A 19,932-nucleotide genomic window follows, 5' to 3' on the forward strand; every position below is an offset into this window, starting at 1 on the left:
AAAATCTTGTTGGTCTGATCACTTTTGCAGCTTGATAATCCCAAGTTTAGGATATTTCACACAATCCCAGTAAAAGAAAGTGTTTTGCTTTAAAAATTACTGGGGATTTAGCAGGTGCATGTTGGGTAACCCTGTAAGGGTTATCAATCATGCTCAGGAAATGATTACTACTAGATTTTGTTTGTTTTTTGTTTTATACACATTTTCCCCTCCCTTTTCCTAAATGGTGTCCAAAGCTTCCTAGCTCCTTGACAAAAATGACCAGTTGTCTGCATGTTTGTGTGTGTGGGTGTGGGTGTGTGTAATTGGACAAGGACCTCAAATTTCACCATAAATTAGTAGCAACCATTAAAAAAAGTTTTTTTTCTGGAAGGATGAGACATCAGGTTTGGGAAAATGGGTTAACATCCTCTATAAGGCTTCACAATCAAACACTTTATTCAAAGAGACATTCAGCCCAGTGTCAGATGGTGATTCCTTTTCCACTTTATTTTTTTTTTTCTGGCCAGAACCAGAAATGTTGAAATATCACCAAAATGTTCTCATATTAAGGTCAGTCAGGACTGTGAGTTCCAGAAACCTTATAAAAACAAGCTCATGGGATTGTTGCATTATGTTGTGCTTACTGGAGAAACCCAGATGATTCCAATAAGCATTTTCCAAGTCTGGGTGCTTCTCAGAACCAGGCCTGAAATAAAAACCCTGTAGGGTTTGCTGATCACTAGGGAAATGGAAATGTGTGGTCCATGACTGTCTTATTTAGTCCTTTACTGCCTTGGAAGATTTCTTTGCCACAGATATATTTTCTTTTCCATTCAAAATGTGTTTTGGTTTTTGTTTTGCCTTTTTTCAAACTTAAAAAGGAGAGTAGTTTAGTTTCTAGGTTTGTAATTAGAGCATGCTAAAAGAACCCAAATGGGGTCATGAAAAGTCGGACACAACTGAAAAAACAACAGAATGAAAACAAGAGAATTAATTACTAACACTTTCCCATCTCCCTCTTCCTCCCAACCCCTAACATATGACATGGCCCTAAAAATTAGTATCCAGATTTTATGTAATAATCTTTCCAATGTATATCAATAAAGGTTCCAAAGCAATTTTCTCACAGCCACCCTGTGTTGTAAGTAATATAAATACTGTAATTATAATTTGATAGATGAGGATCCTGAGGTCTAGAATTTACCACAGCCATTTGGTGGTAGATTTGGAACTTGAGCCCAAGTCTCTTACTACCTAGTATTGTGTATTTTCCACTACATCATGATTCCCAATTGCTGAATTATTCCTCTCTACTCTTCCCCTCTCAGAAACCCTGCAAACATCATTTTAAAAGGTCAAAAAACACCCAAGAACAAGCTCCCATGAAGGTCAATCACCCCAACCCCTAATAGAACTTGGATCTAATTAATAATATGAGCTCAAGAGGGGTTAATTTCTAACCGACTTAACAATTATCTTCCCCAAGCCAATCCTCCTATTCTGTGATACCCTCCAATCTTTGTCATCAAGTTTTACAACATCAAGTGTGAATTATAAACCTATACTACCACTTACCCAAACTCTAATGCCTTATCAGGGATTAGCAATTTTACTCTTCCCCTGAACAACTCTTGCCCTCTGTCCCCTTCCACAATCTATTCTACTTCTGCTTTTTGGAACTGCTGCTCTAGGCTCAACAAACTTGTTCATAGGCTCAACATTTTCCCTGAATGTACAAGCAATCCCCTCACTTTAACAGAAAGCTGGCTTTTCTAGAGCACATGATGTTTCTCTAAATGTTCTCTAATGAAGTCTTCTTCTTTTCCTAATTCTGACTCTAGAGAAAATGTTGGCATTTTTTTTCTCGTTGCTTTTCTTCAATCCCACTTCCAGACCATTCATCTGACACCATATCTCAATACCCTTTCCTACTGTGAAGTCTGTGCAATCTGTTTATAATTTTTTTTTGTTACTGTTATTTAACAGATTACTCTCCTCGCTTTGTCAATGGCATCAGCATTTGGTTCCCTGCCTTTCTTTCCATATTATTCCCTCTCAGTATCATTTTTCGTAATGATGTCAGTATTTATTTTGATGTAGAAATACTGACTTTCTAAAATACTGACTTTCCATCATTCTTGTCCTTCTAATTTTCACACCTACCATCTGATTTCTTCAATGCTGTTCCTGTCATGATGAAAGTGGTCAAAGAAAGTCACAAAGTCATGGCAGTTTTGCCAGCTACATATTTATAGTGACCCTCTCTGCTACTCAACAATGCTTGTGTTCCACTCTCAATGATTCTCCAAATCATCATTTATAGCAACTATTTTATTAACTCTATGGCCCAATCTCCTACACTCACAGCATAAGACTCATATGTTTCTTATGAGAAGACATGTTATCCAGTGTGAACTCTTTCAATTACTCTCCATCATGCCTCAAAACTCAGCGGTATTTTTACCTAATCTCTACTTCTTCTCTCCTATCTTAAAGGACAATATGTTCTTGACTCTTTACCAGTTCCTCTACTTCTTGATGTTTTTTTTTTTCTGATACTCTCCAAGACATAACATCATCTGCTTTCTCCTATTCATCCTTAAGCTCCCTTCCCCACTAGTTTTTTGCTATATGTTCACAGAAATGTTCAGATTTCTCCAATCCTAAACAAGTCATTTATTAATCCTTTTGCTCCATCCAGCTACCAAACCATGTGTCTTGTTATGCTAAGTTTCTTGAAAAAAGTCATCAGTACCTAACTTCCTTCCACCCCTTTCCAACCCACCAATTTTTCAATCCCTTAATGCCCAGTTTCCACTGTTTTCCTAAAGGTTACTAATAGTTTATTTAATTTCCAGGTCCAATGGTCTATTCCTCAATTGGCCTTCCTAACTCTTGGCAGTATTTGACACTATTGATTACCCACACTTTTTAGATGTACTCTTTTGGTTTCTGAGACACCATATGCTTTCTTCTTCTGGCTTTCTTATTTACCTTCAGAACTCTTAGCTAGTAAACTCTTTTTGACCTCTTAAAATAATCGTTCACATATATATATATAAGTGATTCAAAACGATTTACACACATCTCATTTTATCCTCATCATAACTCTGTGAGATTGGTGTTATTATCACATCCATTTTATATAGGAGAAAACTGAGCCTCCCCAAGGTTAAACAATTCATTCAGGATCACGTAGCTAATAGGTTACTACTGAAGCAAGGGCAGAATTTGAATTAGGGTCTCTCTGATTCCAACTCTAGAAATCATTTCACCATTCCATCACATTGCTTCCTTAATATTCCTATTCCCCAAAGTTCTATCCTTAGGCTTTCTCCCTTCTCTGTATCATATTCCTTAGCAATCTCATGCCTATACCTTTAGCCACAATCTTTGAATAGATGGTTCTTAAATCTACACAGAAACACAAGTCATTTTCCTACCTGCATGATTTTGCTCATGCTGTTTCCTCTGCCTGAAATGTCCTTCCTTCCCAATCCTACCCATTTCTATGTCTTGAAATCCTGTCCATAAAGCCTAGTTATATTGCCATTCCTTCACAAATCCTTCATTCCTAATTCCCCCAGTCAAGGAAAATCCTTCCCTCCCCAACACACCTTGATATATCACTTAGTTTAGATTTCTCTTGTGCCCTTACCATATATCATTTTATTTATTCAGACTCTGAATGCCGGTCAAAACAGACTATTTTGACTTTATATATATTTTTGTGTTTTTTTTATTTTGGTCTGTTCCTTCTTTTACAATATGACCAATATGGAAATATGAGTGTACATATATAACTATATCAAATTGCTTACTGTTTTAGAGGAGATGAAGAATGAAAGGATAAAATTTGAAACTCAAAATTTTAAGTTGGATATTAAAATCTGTCTTTTCATGTAATTAAAAAAATAATTTTTCTTTTCAAAAAAGAAGTTTTTTTTTTCCCCTGGAACCACACTTAAATATGCCCTTTGCAAGTTCCCATTGCTCTTGGTTTTGCCCTATTAAGACCAAATAATACAAATCTAATCATTCTTTCAAATGACAGTCTTTCAAATATTTGAAGCCAAGTCCTCCCAGAATCTTCTCTTTTCCAAGCTAAGTATTTGCAGTTGGTTCAAATGATATTTACAAGATAAGGAACAGAGGCTTTGTCTTCCTTTGGTCAGCAAGTAATATCCCTATTAGTCATCTGTCTCTTGAATTCACTTTTTCCAAGTCCTCTTTTCCCCCATTTGCTTGAGTTAATGTGCACGAATAACCTCAACCGAGAATCCAGAAGATACTAGGACAATCCAGCTGCCCCAACTGGAGGGATATTTCTCTCAATGGCCTAGACAAGTTTCTATAGAAGAGCAATTGAAACTGTATAAAATGCAATCTTATTTCTTTGAATTGAGTATCTTGGCTAGTTTCTAATTTATGTGAAAAAAAAAATCTCTCTTAGGAAAAGTCTTCATAACCTACTCTGTGGACACAGCTGTGCAAGTCGTGAAATTTGTGAATTTTTTGTCAGCAAATGGATTTCAAACTGCCGTAAGTATTTTGTCCAAAGAGAAGATGGAACAAAGAGGGGGATAAGATAACGAATCAAAAAAGGGAAGAGATATAAATAAAGCAGCTAGCTATTGACATTTTAAACTATCTTATTTATGTTTCATCTGAACACAAATTTAATGATTGTGGATTTAGGTAAATTTGAAATTATTCAAGTTCTATCCCAGTGTTTCCTCTGTGCTTTTTTGAAATTATTTTAATACTGCTGAAAACATATATATGCCTTTTCTACAGCATAATAGGAACAGAAAACTTTTAGTGCATATTTTATCAAGGGGAAGCATGGTAGATTAAACAGAGAGCTCAACTTAGAATCATCAAGACCAGGGTTCAAAACCCACCTCTAACACTAGCTGTGTAACTCCCATGGGCCTAAAAAGGCTTCAGATGGAGAACGTCTGTAAAATATTCCATCAGTGCTCCAGTCATCAGCTACTGTTCTCTATTTACTAATTCTGGCAGCTGTGGTTCTGCTCCTTATGATATGGGATACCATGAATTTCCCCTTTCATTTCATAAGCCATTCTTGCCACTGAGAAATAAAGTGACACAATAGATAAAGCCAATCTCAAACTCAGGAGAACCTGGGTTCAAGTCTTACCTTTGCATATACAGGCTCTTGTGACCCTCAATAAATCATTGAACCTCTCAATGTCCCCAGACAATTATCTAAGACTGCAAATTTCATAAAAGAGACCATTTGGTAGAAGGACTTCCTCTCTGAGAGCTCTCTGCACCAATGAATTCTCAAGTTCAGTTCCATTCCTACCACTATTAGTATTTGGTACATATATACTATGTACTTTAGTATATGTACTTTAATGCCTTTAGACTACTCCCTTCCAGTTAGAAGTGATGTTATATTAAAAAACAATTGCCTAAAAGGGAAAATTACTTTAAAACTAAACCTTGCAGATTTATTTACTTATTCATTGGTCCTAGATGACCAAGCCTTAGGTGAAAATGAGGAGATTTGGTCAGAGGTAATGAGAGAAGAAGAAAGGAAGGGTATCTTTACTCCATTTAATTCTAGGCCACATTAAATAACACCACCATAGTCCAGGCTCATCTCTACACATACAGTGTCTCTCTTCTCTTTCCTCACCCCCTATTCTCTATCTGGATAGGGAATAATCGGCCAGTTCTATCCAGTGCTCTAATTCTTTCTTCACTAGACCAAGCAATCTGGAAACAAAGATTTTAACCCTAGTCCTGCAGCTAACATTATGTGACCTTGTGCCAGTTCAATGAGATCGGAAAATTCTGACCCTTCTTGCCCCACCACAGTTCCTTGATTCAATGAAGCTTAAGGTAAGGCTAAAACAGTGACTCTGGAGAAATGAAATCATACCACAAAGAGCTATTGTGAGACACTGCAGATTTTTATAAGAAAAGAAGCCTCTCTTTTCCTTCATATGAAGTCCTCTGTGTACTTAGTGGGAATGCAATAAATATTAATTGCTGATGATTACATTCTGCAAGATGGTGCAAAATTGAAGGAATGCATAAAAAATAGGCAGTTTGTACAATGAAGAGAAAGGGCAAAGAGGGGATGCTTGTCACTTAAATTTTCTTTTCCAAAATTACTTAGCATCACTTAACAGAGGTGTCTATTTAAATTCATCATTTTCTTCTAATAAAATCTGACTGGTCTTAGAATCTCTCAAAGTTTTTTAAAAAATGCATTAGTGCACATATTGAAATAAAATCACAATGCCTTTGTGACTAACTAGCCTGTAACTCTTTTGTTGAAATTTTAAAAAGAAAGAAAGAAAAAATCTTGGTCTAGTATGCACTGAAGTCAAATTCCAGAGCCCCAAGCAAAAAGGTTCAAAAGGCAGTGTCCAACTCCCACCACTCCCTAACTCTTGGTTAACTGCAAAATAAACAGATCACCACTGGAGCAGACCTGAGTCCCTTTGTAGTCTCCTTGCCAATCTGAGACTGCCTGGGCTATTTATGCCTATAGTGGCCTTCCACTGTGAAGTCCTTAGCCCTGGTTTACAGACTGAGTCCAAATACTTAGGTCAGTAGTGGTCCCAATGTAGTCTAACAAAGATGGAATGCTCAGGCCCTAAGAGGTTGCTGACTGTGTCTCCCTGAATTATTACCACTGGGTCATGTACATTTGGGATTAGTCACATTGCTCAGAGAACTTCAGAAGGTTATCATTGACAGAGATCTTCAGAAAGTTATCCTTTGCCCAGCTCACATGAAAGCCATAGCTCATCCCCATAATAACTCACACCTCAGTAGTATGCTAAGATTGACAAAGAGTTTCCCTCACAGCAATTCTATTGAAGGTAGCAACTATAGGAATTATTGCCACCGACGTACAGATGAGTAACTGAGGCTCAGAAAGTGAATTGTCCTACCACAATTAATAAGTTGTTAGAAGGGTAATTCAAACCCAGGTATTTCATTACTCCAAGTCCAGCATTCTTTACCACATATTCTTCCCCCAAGACATATGATAACTTTGCTATTTGGGGATTGAGCTATTTGCTCAATCAATCAGCATTTATTGAGTGCCCACTATATATCTAGCAAAGCATTATGAGGCAGATGACTGTGAAACACAATAGCTTTCTTGAGGATCTTACAGTCTAATTTGCAGAGTAAAACATGCTCACACAAAACAATAAATTAAAAAGAGCCCAAACTGCATGACAAAACTAATAAGACGAATAAGACAAAACATACAGGAAGTTGCCTAATTATCAGGGAAGATAATGATTTTAAAAAGAAATTAAGAGGTAAAAGAATTCAATAAGGACTACAATCATCTGCAAAAAAAAAAATTCACAGAGAAAGCAGGATGTGATCTGGTTCTTTTTTTATTTTTTATTTTTTTACATTTTTTTAAATAACTTTTTATTGACAGAGCCCATGCCTGGGTAGGTTTTTTTTTTTACATTATCCCTTGCACTCACTTCTGTTCTGACTTCTCCCTTCCCTCCCTTTACCCCCTCCCCCAGATGCCAAGCAGTCCTATACAAGTTAAATATGTCACAGTGTATCCTAGATACAATATAAGTGTGCAGAACCGAACAGTTCTCTTGTTGCACAGGAAGAATTGGATTCAGAAGGTAAAAATAACCCGTGAAGAAAAACAAAAATGCAATCAGTTTACATTCATTTCCCAGTGTTCTTTCTTTGGGTGTAGTTGCTTCTGTCCATCATTGAGCAATTGAAACTGAGTTAGATCTTCTCTTTGTCAAAGAAATCCACTTCCATCAGCATACATCCTCCTACAGTATCGTTGTTGAGGTATATAATGATCTCCTGGTTCTGCTCATTTCACTTACTATGTGATCTGGTTCTTGAAAAGAACCAGAGAAGATCTTTGTCAGGGAACAGAGCAGATAGTGAATGTCAGATGGGACAGTAATCCATGGGATGAGCCTGACTTGAGTGCATGTTGGGGAAGCAATAGGAAACAAAATTAAATGGTTAGAGTGGGATCAGATGATGAAGAGACTTGAAAGTCAGGTGGAAGATTTTAATGATTTGACTAGATCCAGTGGTAACAAAAAGCCATCATAGGATCTTGATAAAGGCTATGTTTTAGAGATATTAACTTGGCATCTCTACGTAGTGTGGTTTAGAAAGCATATTCACAAAGAAAGAGATTTCAGAGTCTCACTTGGGTAGCCAGTCCCAGTATGTAATCACCCTAGGTCAACCATTTCCCCTATATTACCATACTGCCAAGTGAGGATGTTCCACATAGTCCTCTGTGGAATGAGAGGATGATATGCACCTTCTAAATAATAACCCCTAAACTGGAAGCCATCAGAGCCATTAAACTGCACAAACCCCACTCTCAGGCTAAATAATCCCAACTCTTCACTTTTCATAACAAAGATTATTTTCATTCCAGGACTCATATTAATTACTATTCCTTGGGCTTCCTCCTAGTTTAATTTTAACATTTCATTTCTTTTTAAAAATTGGGTTAGAAAAAGTCTGAAAGCCCATAGAATTCAATGCCCTCATTTTACATATGAGGAAACTGAGATTCAGGAAAATGAAAGATGAAACAGATAGTAAGTGACAAAGGTAGGATTTGAACCATATCTTCTGACTCTATATCCAAGGCTCTTTCCATTGTGCCAATTTTTAAACACCACCTACCCCCTACCTCCACCCCCAACTTCATGAGCAAAGTACTATGTTTTTCCATAATCCTTTTTGAATTTGGACATGATAGTTAATTAGCCTTCTGATCAATTAGAATATAGAATTATTACTCCTGGATCTGCCATTTTTACATTCCTCAGATCATGGTTTTTTTTTAATTTATCTGTATTTTATTTTATTTATTCACCCATCAAGCTTTTGGTTAACTATGACTTTCAGCTTTTAAAAAATACATATGGTAACTGGGGATGTCTTTAGTGTGTTAAGAGCCATTATAATTGTATAAACAGAGGTTAACAACTAAGTTAATAATAAATATTAAATATTCAAACTCTGAACAATATTTAAATATGAAATACTTAAGGAAATTTTCAGTTAAACATGGGTTTTCCCTTTAACCACACCATCCACCCAAAAATAATTAGTAATTACTTGGGGATTTTTTAAGTCTCTTACTATGTATATCTTTTCACACCCTGAATCTGATGTCATCTTCATTATCATTCTCTCCCCTAAATCCTCTTCTTACAGATAGACATATTTGAGGATAGAATCCGAGGCATTGACATCATCAAATGGATGGAGCGCTACCTTCGTGATGTAAGCAAAAATCAAGACTACAAGGTCCATTCATTCTTTCCTGGGATAGATGCATTCATTTACTCATTTTATGAAGACTTTTATTAACTACCTAGTAGATGCCCAGGCACTGTGCTAGGTGCTGAGGAAATAAAGCTGAAAACAACATAGTCTCTGCCCTCAAGAAACTTATACTGGGGGGTGGAGGGAGGTGGGGAATAAGACATGTACACAGCTAAATGTATATAAAGTATATATGAAGTAAATACAAAGTAATAGGGGGGCATGCTAACTACTAAATAAATTCCAATGGCTCCCTATCATTTCCAAAATAAAATGTAAAATCTTCCTTTTGGCTTTAAAAATCCTTCATAATCTGGCTCTTTCTACTTTTCCTTCTTATACTCTATTCCCCTCCATGTATCTATCACATATACTGACCCTGTTACTGTTTTTCACAAACTATGATGCTCTATCTGCTGACTGTGACTTTTAGCAGGAGGTCTTTCCCTGTTCCCCTAAGGTTCGTCATTCTGAGATTTCTTTCTAATTATATTCCTCTTTATTAAAATGTAAATTTCTTGAGGAAGGGATCATAATTTTGGTTTTCCCGGTATCCGAAGCACAGTGGCTAGCACTGAGTAGGTGCTTAATAAATGCTTGCTGATGGATAACCAGGAGGATTAAGAAGAGTCTCATATAGGAGGTGCTGCTTGAGCTAAGCTTTAAAAGAAGCTCAGAATTCTAAGAGATAAACAATCTCAATTGTTCGGTTCAGACATTCTGTCTGTTGCCTGTGTTAAAAACTAGACAGACACTAAAAAACCTACACTTCTTGTAAACATGCAGGCTTGGCAAGGTCAGAGGTAGGAGGATGAGAAGGTAAGTGACATCCTGGGGAGGGAGGAAAGACCGGCAAATTGGAAATAATGAAGAGAGCAGGCACACATAATTGATAAATATCAGGGGAAACTTTTTTTTTAAACAATAGATAAAAATGGGAATCCAGTATAACGGGAGGTCAGCATTTTCCTATCCTTCCTTCTCTTCCCTCCCCCCTTCCCCAGTCCTTCAGCATTCTGTTTAGTCTTGGGGCTTTCCTGAACAGGCTCTCTTACTGGGTACTCTGTCATCTCTGAAGTCCCTTAAATCATCCACAGCAGTTCTCTGCTCACTGAGCTGTGATTTGTTTTCCCTGGGGCTGGCCGGCCAGGCTCTGTGTGGAGGACATTCTGCAGTTTAACAGGAAAGAAATTGATGGTTGCGGCTGCATCCTGGTTGGTGCTGACCAGTGTTGCAGCTGCAATCTGGTTGGTGCTGACCTAACCTTTCTGCAGGGGCCTGGAACCTCCCTATAATGCAGACCTTTTGTCTGAAGTGTGGAGGGGTTTGCTTTGTGTAGGAGAACCCCTTTCTTCAGACTCTAAGGCTGCATATAAATGGAAAGGCAGCCATTAGCTGCAGAGTTGCAATTCACCATTGATTCAAAGCCTTTCTGCATGGATACTGAATCCTGCCGAATGCTTTTCTCTTACATAATAGAATCTTTCCTGAGATGGTTATTAAAGATAACTATAGAAAATGGCGGGCAATAAATGTCTATTTGGAGACTGCCTTCTCCAGCTATTTGCATCACGTATTTGACTGAAGAGGGGAGTGGGGAAAAGAAGTGGATAGATAGAATAGGGATTATGATGTATTTTACTTTCCCGAGTGAATGAAACTTGTCCTCCTTCTTCAGCACATCAGAGAATACTTAAGATCCTGGCTGGCTGGTTTCCAGCCTGCTTTTACCAAACAGACTGCACTTTACACGTCCATAAAAGTGCTTCTTTCTCTCATTAACAGAAGACAGTGATGATAATCATTGCAATCAGCCCCAAATACAAACAGGATGTGGAAGGAGCAGAGTCCCAGCTGGACGAAGATGAGCACGGCTTACATACCAAGTACATCCACAGGATGGTAAGTCCCCGGCAGACAAGGTTGCTGAGAGAAGCTGCAATAGTTCACCTTCCCAGAGACATGAGCGCACTCTCTAACAAATTACATCTCCTTCCCTGGGGGTTCAGCTTTGTGTTTGCCTGGAAGCTTGTAGGAGGGAGTATGTTGTAGGAAGGCATCCTTGGGTAGAGGAAAGGAAGGGGATCTGCCCTTGGAGTCCTGGAGCTCACATCCCCACCTTGACCACTCCCTGACTCCATGACCCTCGTGAGGCAAGTCACTTCCTCATTCTATGACTGTTTCCCCAGCCCTGTAAAACGAGGGACTTTAGAATAGGTGATCTCTAAAATCCCTTCTAGCTCCATGATGCCATGAACAAAATATAGTATAAAGAGTTCTTGCAATCAAGAGACCCGAGTTCAAGTTTTGAGTTGTGTGATCTAAGTGCCTTTTATCTCTTAACCTCAGCTCCCCCATCTGTACCGTGAGGACAATAATATTTATACATCACACGATTGTTGATTTGTTTGTTTTGTTTTTGAAGAAAGTGCTACAGAATGTGAGTTATAATGTTATTAGTTTAGATTTGCTTCTCCTGCCCCCTCTAATGACAAGTGCAGAAGGCTCTGACTTCATACCTGGCCTGCAGAGAATACTCAGACTAGGACTGATTGAAGAAACTTAGGAGAAAGCAGGTTTTGGCACAGCTTAAAACTAACAATCAGAGCTGTCTACCAGTGCAACAGATTTGTTCTAGTAAGTAATGATTTCACTGATCCTGAAGAGATTCAAAAAGAGACTGAACGCTCATCCCCGGGGATGTGGTAGGGGGGTGGTTGGACTGGCTCCTGGCTTCCCACCCACCTGCCTGAGAGCTGCACCAGCGCTTCACTAGTGGGTGAGCTCTGCAACAGACAAGCAATTACGGAGTGATGAGTGCTTCAGATTTATGAAAGGGGTGAAGAAGCCAGAATTTTTACTATCAAAGCCTTTACTATTTAAAACGGACTCTTTCCTTTCTTCCGTCTCTCCTGCTCCGCTCAACTGCTTCCTTTTTCTCCCCATCTCTCTCATTACTGAGCAGCTGCCAAGGTGGTGCGGGGGTGGGGAATGAATCCTAGTATATTTGCGTTAGGCAACACTACATTGGATCACTTCTGAAGTTCTTCAAATTCTGAGTTTAATGAGTGCTGGGCTGAGCTGTATCAGGTAACATCTGTCACCAATCCAGTGTTCCATTACTCAAGGGTCGCCCTATTCACCAAGAACAGGGCAAAGAATCTGAAATGAGCACTGAAGCACATCTGGGATCTCTGTCTAAGATACGGCAAGGGGACAAGGGCAGGATTCAGAACTAGAAGGCCAGGCAAGATTAAGATCAGGAACACAATTCAGGAAGGCACAGAGAAGCAAGACTAAAACTGAGTGCACTAAATAAATGCAAGCTTTGAGGCAGGTCTGGCATTTAACTCACTAAATCATCACTGACTCAGCCTCTTTCTTAAAAGACAGCTTATCAATTGTCAGGGCTCAGATTTATAGATTTTATAGTTGGAAGGGTTATTGGAGACTTGCCCTCTTTGAGCCTCAGTTTCCTCATGTATAAAATGAAAGATGATCTCTAATCACCAGGTGATTTCTAATTCAAATTTCTAATGAAATAATGTAGTCCAATTCCATCATCTTACATATAAGGGAATTGAAATCCAGAGAAGGTTAAATGAACTTGCCCATCTTCATATAACTTGTGCTGAAGTTTGAACCTTCTGACTCCAGGTCCAGTTCTTTCCACTATACATAGGGGGAAACTCTAGATGAAAGGCAGGGATGAGTTATTCCAGGGTTTATATCTGGTCTTGAAAGCAGGAGGCAGAATCAAGGAACAAAATTAGATGAGGTGAGAGAACTTAAAATAAGACATTGCCTCTGATTTCAAGACCATAGTGGTTTTCATGTTGGAGCCCCAAACTAGTGCCAATTCATGCAGTAAACTGAGGTTTTTTATACTCCTTGGCCATTTGTTGACAGAATTAAACTTCAGTGGACCAAAAACATACTCCCAGGGCCTCAAATATACCCTCTCCATCTCCAAGCACTTCAATCCGGCTTTTTTGGCCACAATTAATAGTATGGTAGAAAGTGTACCTATGTGAATTTGGGTAAATCCCTTAATCTGTCTGAGCCTCAGTTTTCTCACTCATAAAATGAAGGGTCTACACAAAAGATCTCCTAAGGTCCTTTTATAGCTCTAAAAATATCATCCTTTCATAGTATGGCTCCAAGTCCAACATTCTTTCTTATATATTCTGATAATGATCCTTGAAAATTAAGTTTGTATATCATTTATAGGTTTCTGACTTTTGCATGGAGTAGTTACATAAAAATGATATTTGTAAAAGAAAAAAAATTTTCTAGGGGGGAGGAGGAAGAAATAGTTTGGTTGCTATTATTGTTGTTCAGTTGTTTTCAGTCCAATTCCTCATGACTCCATTGGAGTTTTCTTTTTTTTTTTTTCCTTTTTTTTTAAATAATTATAACTTTTTATTAACAGAACCCATGTCAGGATAAATTTTTACAACATTATCCCTTGCACTCACTTCTGTTCCGATTTTTCCCCTCCCTCCCTCCTTCTACCCCCTCCCCCAGATGGCAAGCAGTCCTATACATGTTAAATATGTCACAGTATATCCTAGATACAATATATGTGTGCAGAACCGAACAGTTCTCTTGTTGCACAGGGAGAATTGGATTCAGAAGGTAAAAAATAACCCAGGAAGAAAAAAAAACAAACATGCAAACAGTTTACATTCATTTCCCAGTGTTCTTTCTTTGGGTGTAGCTGCTTCTGTCCATCATTGATCAACTGAAAGTGAGTTAGATCTTCTCTTTGTCAAAGAAATCCACTTCCATCAGAATACATCCTCATACAGTATCCATTGGGGTTTTCTTGGCAAAGATACCGGAGTGGTTCACCATTTCCTTCTCCAGCTTCATTTTACAGATGAGGAAATTGAGGCAAACAAGATTAAGTGAATTTCCCCGACTCACACAGCTAGTAAATGTCTAAATCTGAATTTGAACACAGGTCTTCCTGTCCCTAAGCCCTGTGATCTAACCACTGTGTAACCTAGCTATCCTGAAAAATAATCTGGACTTGTGCTTTTATTGCTGTGAGGTATTCCTAATGAGGAAACTCCCTCCACTGATGCATATTGGCAACATGTCTGTACTTTGTAGTCCTAAGAGATTTGCCTGTTACCAGGAGGTTAAAGGATGAGCCCAGGGTCTTACAGCTGTTATATTTGTCAAAGACAGAACTTGAACCCAGGGCTTCTGACTCCAGGTCCAGGGCTTTTTCCACTATATACTTTTTGGAAACTCAGTTCTTATATAATTTGGAAACATTTTTAGGGCATCTTATAATTTTTTTACAAAAAGGAAAATGGTTATGAAAAACATTTATGCAGTTTGAAAATTATGTTTTTAAAAAACGAACTGATGTTTCACTGTACTGCTTAGCATGGCATCACGCTGAGGAAAAAAAGTTAAAATTATTAGCTCTTGGTGTTCCAATAAGCAAATTAGAATCATAACACTGCCTGTGCCTGTGTGTGCAGGTAGCATTAATTAACCTCTCAAACTAATTCCTGCAATTAAAGCCACAAATCTATTTGGTTCCAGATGCAGATTGAGTTCATAAAACAAGGAAGCATGAACTTTCGGTTCATCCCAGTGCTCTTCCCCAACGCTAAAAAGGTAAAAACCAAAAAATTTATAATTAATACAATTTACGTCATTGGTTTCTATCATATGGGAACTGAAGTGGAAAGACCTGCCAACTTTTTATCAGTGCTTACAGAAAGTGAGGTTAGCCAAAAGATCAAGAGGTTTGGCCACTCCATTCATTGGTTGGGTTTTAGGGCTTTATCTGGCAGGACCACCCCTGCCTTAATTACCCTCCCACAACCTCTTCCACATTGTGAAGTGGCTTGTGTTTTAACCAATGAGAGTAAATAGGGAAGCATGTATTTTATCTGGTACTTCTTATCTTTACACATAAAAGGCCAACTATTTGGATGTGCCTGTTTTTGTGGGCTGTTCAACAGATGTGTTTTGTTACATTTCAGCTAAAAGCCCATCTAAGTATAACACTCATTAGCTGGAAGGATAAGTGAATTCCACTGAGGTCTCTTCTTAAATTGAGTTCTGCCACAGTTCATGTGAGGACTTTTTGCTGTAAGACATACATTAGCTCAGGATGGAGGTATGCATGAACTAGGGGAGGGTGAATTTGTTAAGAAGTTATCATGTGCCAAACCCTAAAGATATTTAAGACAAAAATGAAAATAGTCTCTCTTCTCAAGGGGCTTATATTCTACTGTGGAGGGAGAAAGACAAAATATATGCAGATAAGTAAATTAAATATATATTCGGAGTAATATGGAGAGGGGGAAGCACTAATAGCCTCTTGGAGGGGATGGCACTTGAACTGGGTTTTGAAGGAAACCAAGGATTACAAGATGCAGGCAGGTGAGAAGAAGGCAATTCCAGATCTGGGGGACAGGGTATACAAAGGCAGGAAGGCAGGAAGTAATATATTGTGATTGGGAAATAGCAAGTATAAGGTGTTTGTTCTGTCTTCTATGGATGGAACACAGTGTGTGAGGAAAAGTAATGTGAAATCAGTCTAGCAAAATAGGTTAGAGACAGACTGTGAAAGTTTTTAAATGCCAAACAGGAATTTGTGTTTTATCCAAGAGCAATAGGAACCACTGAAGTTTCTTGAGTAGGGAAATGACAAGACCTATGCTTTAGAAATATCACTATGTGTAAAAATTGAATGTTGAAAACTATCTTTACATGTAATTGGAAAAATAAAATACTATTTACAAAAAGTAAATTTGTACTCTGGCAATAGATGCCTTCTGACCCTCCCATGTAACTAACATTGGAAAGGGCCAGGGTCCAGCTCAGAACAGAAGAAATCTGGAAGATCTTTCCATATGATGACAGCATTGGCCATTTTGATCTGCTTTAGGGTAGATACCCATGACTATAGAATGGACTTATTCAGAAGACAGGAATGTCTTTTTTGTTGTTATTCAGCTATTTTTCAGTTATGTCTACTTCTTTGTGATCCCATTTGGGGTTTTCTTGGCAAAGATACTAGACTGATTTGTCATTTCCTTCTCCAGCTCTTTTTATAGATGAGGAACTGAAGTAAATAGAAGTAAATGACTTGCTCATGGTCACACAGCTAGAAAGTGTCTGAGCTAACACTATTCACTGTGCCACCTCGCTGCCCATATCCTTCCTAGAAGCATGCTCCAATGGCATCTTCCATTGTAGTGTTTTCAACTGAGTGGAATTTAGCAGGAGATGAGTTTGTTCCAGAATCCATATAACCTAGAGCCCCAGAGGCAGTCTAATCCCCAAAAGGTCTATTCAGACCCAGACCTAAGTCAATCATGAACTCGGTCTCAGGGAAGGATTAGCTTTAGATTCATGTTCACGTATACAAGAATTAGGGACAGCATTCCTAACCTGGACTTAACCAAGCTATAGAGTCATCCTTAATGGATTGTAAATCTGTGAGACAGGAAAGTATTGTTGTATGTGTTTGTTTGGGTTTATAAAAAGTAGGTATGAGAAAAGTCAGGGTAAAGTAAGTAGGAAGGGGGCATCTGGCAGTTACTAGTAATGGACAAAAAGTAGGGGAAATTAACAATTTTGCATTGGTAAAATCACTGAGTGGGTGAAATGAAGGAAGAAAAACCCCAGTACTAAACAAGACATCTGTGTGCCTTTTGCTCAGGCCTTCCCGGATGCCTGTAACACTTCTTCAGTTCTTCCACCTTTAGGTGGAAGCCCTAGCTTCTTCAAGACTTTGCCCAGGTACTATGTCTTACAAGAGAATTTTCCTTTTTAACATCATTTGTCTTGAGATTACATTGTATTTTACTGCTTTATGTATATTTATGCTCACAGTAGAATATAAACTCATTGAAGGCAGGTACTGTTTCATTTTGATCTCTGTATTCAATATGTTTATGCCTAATATGTTTAACTGAACCAAACTAAAAATGAAATGAGAGTAAAAAACAGGATCCACAGGACTTAGATACTCAGATGTGTAATCAAAATAATGATAATGGGAAGGCACTGAAGTATGTCAGAATTTTGAGGTGCTTTGTTTACCATGGGTGGAATTAAGCACATCGTGGGTTAAACTACCAACATTTTGAGGTAAGGGTTTAGTTAATTTACTATAAGGTGGTGTCATCTTCCAGACAGTCCCATGACAAGGACCCCAAGAACCACATTAGAATAAGGATAGGGAGAAAAATCGGCCTGCATTGAGTGTATACTTTTTGCTAGGTCAGGAACAATTAGCATCTAGGTCTCTGGGGGGGCTCTATTTATTATGTCTATCCAGTTCTGTGACCATAATGCACAACAGGAACTGTGAGAGTGAAAGGATAATAAGTCAGGGAAAGCAAACAGTCCCAGCAAAGTTTCCTTCCCCCTCTCCTGTCTGACCATGGGGAAAACTGGCACAATCTCTTTCATGTAAAGGTGATGAAAAGTACATTACAACTAAAGGAAGGTTGCTTCTTTCCTGAAGAAATATTCCCAGCACATGTGGTTTTCATGACTTAGATATGATGCTTGCCTACAGAGCTGCATGGGTAAGCTCTCCCACTCCTCCCACCACTTTTAGAAAAGGAAACAAAACCGCCACCAAGTTTGGTGGAAGAACAAGCCTGAACAAGCTCTGAGACTGGAGGGCAATGATCCCAGAAAGTCAGCATGAGAGAATGTGGTGGTGGGGTGTCCAGGATTTTTCTGACAACCTGAGCCTGTGCCATCTAACCTCCCCTCTCCTTCTTACAGGAGCATGTGCCCACATGGCTGCAGAACACTCACATTTACAGCTGGCCCCGGAATAAGAAGAATATTCTACTTCGGCTACTGAGAGAGGAGGAGTACGTCCCTCCTCCAAGAGGTCCTCTGCCCACACTACAAGTGGTGCCCCTTTGAAGCTGCCCAAGAATATGGGGCAAAAGATCCTGCTGCCTTCATTTAAACTGAATGCCACGGCACCCCTGGCCCTGGGACCTGAGTGGTGGAAGCAAGCTCACGCTGATAGCTGTTTCCCACTTGTTCCCTGGGCACGGCAATGAGTAATTTCTCTTGAGCACTTGTCCCCACTCAGTATCCAAATGGCCTCTGTCACTAATGCTGAAGCAGAAGCAACGTGTATCTCCCTGGGTTCTTCAACCTACTGCCAGATGGGATATAAAGATTTTTTTCCCCTCTTAAAATCACCTAGGGCATTTCCCTTAGCACCTTCACAAATAGATACTGTAAATGATATTGCAATAACTGTAGACTTTGACAGACACTCCTTATTTGCTTAAGAACTTTTTCCTGTTTAGCCAGATGTATTTTTATTATCCTTAAAACAAAAGAATTTCATGTACAACACAATAAAATGTTTACTTTTGTAAGGCTGGGGCTCATATATCTCTAGGGAAACATGGAAGAGGGCACCTATTCAATGGTGAGCCAAAGAGATGTCTCCTGGAAGCAAACACAAAATAAGACATAATATCAGATACAATAGATCAGACTCTCCTGAATGATAGGATCACAGTAAACTAGACAGACATTCTTCTAACATCCTCACTGGCACACTCTAGCAGTTCAGATTTTAACAATCCCATATGGTCCTCAGCACGGTCATGATTTGTATGGAATTTCTCTATATCTAGAGTCTATATTTAGAGTTTGTGTGGGTAAAAGTAAGCAGTTAGGTGGTATAGTAGATAGAGCACTGATCTTGGAATTAGAAAGACTCATCTTTGTGAGTTCAAATCTTGCCTCAGACTCTAGCTTTGTGGGCAAGTTACTTAACCCTGTTTGCCTCAGTTTACTCATCTGTAAAAGAAGCTTGGAAAAAGTAAGATAAGCCATCCCAGTACTTTTGTCAAAAACAAAAAAAATCCATATGGGATCATGAAGAATCAAACCAACTGCAACAACTGCACCACAGCAAAATGTGCAGTAATGTGTAAATACATTGGTATATGAATGGTTTGCAGCATACCTTACCCAATACAACTAAAAACTTTCTATTTTTCTCTTATCTAGTGGGCTCCTTGAGGCAGAAACGACATAGAGTATAACCTGGAGTATATTGGGCTGGCACCAAGTTTTGGTTAAATTGTCAGTGTAAGCATTTATACCTCAGAAATCAGTAAACTATTTACAGGTGTTCAGTTGATTGTTTTGTTTATTTTCTAGACTTAAGAAAGTATTGGAGTAAAATGTGATGCATGTTAAATTTAAGTGTGTCCTGCGTACATTTTTTTTTTCTTTCCAAAGAGCAGGCTGTAAAATAGTTACCAGCGCGCGCGCGCACACACACACACACACACACACGTGTGTGCACCCCACAGCACCTCGAATATAGCCTTCCATATGGAAAGAGAATAAAACATTAGATATAGAAGGGTTCTTCTAAAAAAGTGATAGTTCTGCATCCCCTATTCAGGTTAGATGGAACAATGAAAACAGATAGGGAGAGAAGACAAATTTGTTCAATTCTAATTTATTCCTTTTTTTTTTTTTTTTTTTGGCTAAGGGGAATTATTTTTTCATTTCAAACAATAGCACACAAAAGGTTAATGGGAATTTGAAAGTAAGGTAAGTAAAGAG

At 38.5% G+C, this 19,932-nt stretch overlaps 1 protein-coding gene and 1 pseudogene across 2 annotated transcripts in view; one reads left to right on the forward strand and one right to left on the reverse strand.

The window, feature by feature from the left end:
* TRAF3IP2 (TRAF3 interacting protein 2) overlaps nucleotides 1-18,722 on the forward strand; it is a 64,122-nt gene extending 45,400 nt beyond the window's left edge. For both annotated transcript variants that reach the window (XM_012549284.3, XM_012549285.2), the window contains exons 6-10: nucleotides 4,436-4,524; nucleotides 9,220-9,288; nucleotides 11,116-11,232; nucleotides 14,893-14,967; nucleotides 18,106-18,722. In XM_012549284.3, coding sequence (XP_012404738.1) covers nucleotides 4,436-4,524; nucleotides 9,220-9,288; nucleotides 11,116-11,232; nucleotides 14,893-14,967; nucleotides 18,106-18,252 — 497 coding nt within the window. In that variant the 3' untranslated portion in view covers nucleotides 18,253-18,722. The remainder of the gene's footprint in view (nucleotides 1-4,435; nucleotides 4,525-9,219; nucleotides 9,289-11,115; nucleotides 11,233-14,892; nucleotides 14,968-18,105) is intronic.
* LOC105750471 overlaps nucleotides 1-19,932 on the reverse strand; it is a 158,350-nt pseudogene that overhangs the window by 892 nt on the left and 137,526 nt on the right.

The sequence above is a fragment of the Sarcophilus harrisii genome, chromosome 4 (genome assembly GCF_902635505.1).
Source record: "Sarcophilus harrisii chromosome 4, mSarHar1.11, whole genome shotgun sequence".
NCBI lineage: Eukaryota > Metazoa > Chordata > Mammalia > Dasyuromorphia > Dasyuridae > Sarcophilus > Sarcophilus harrisii.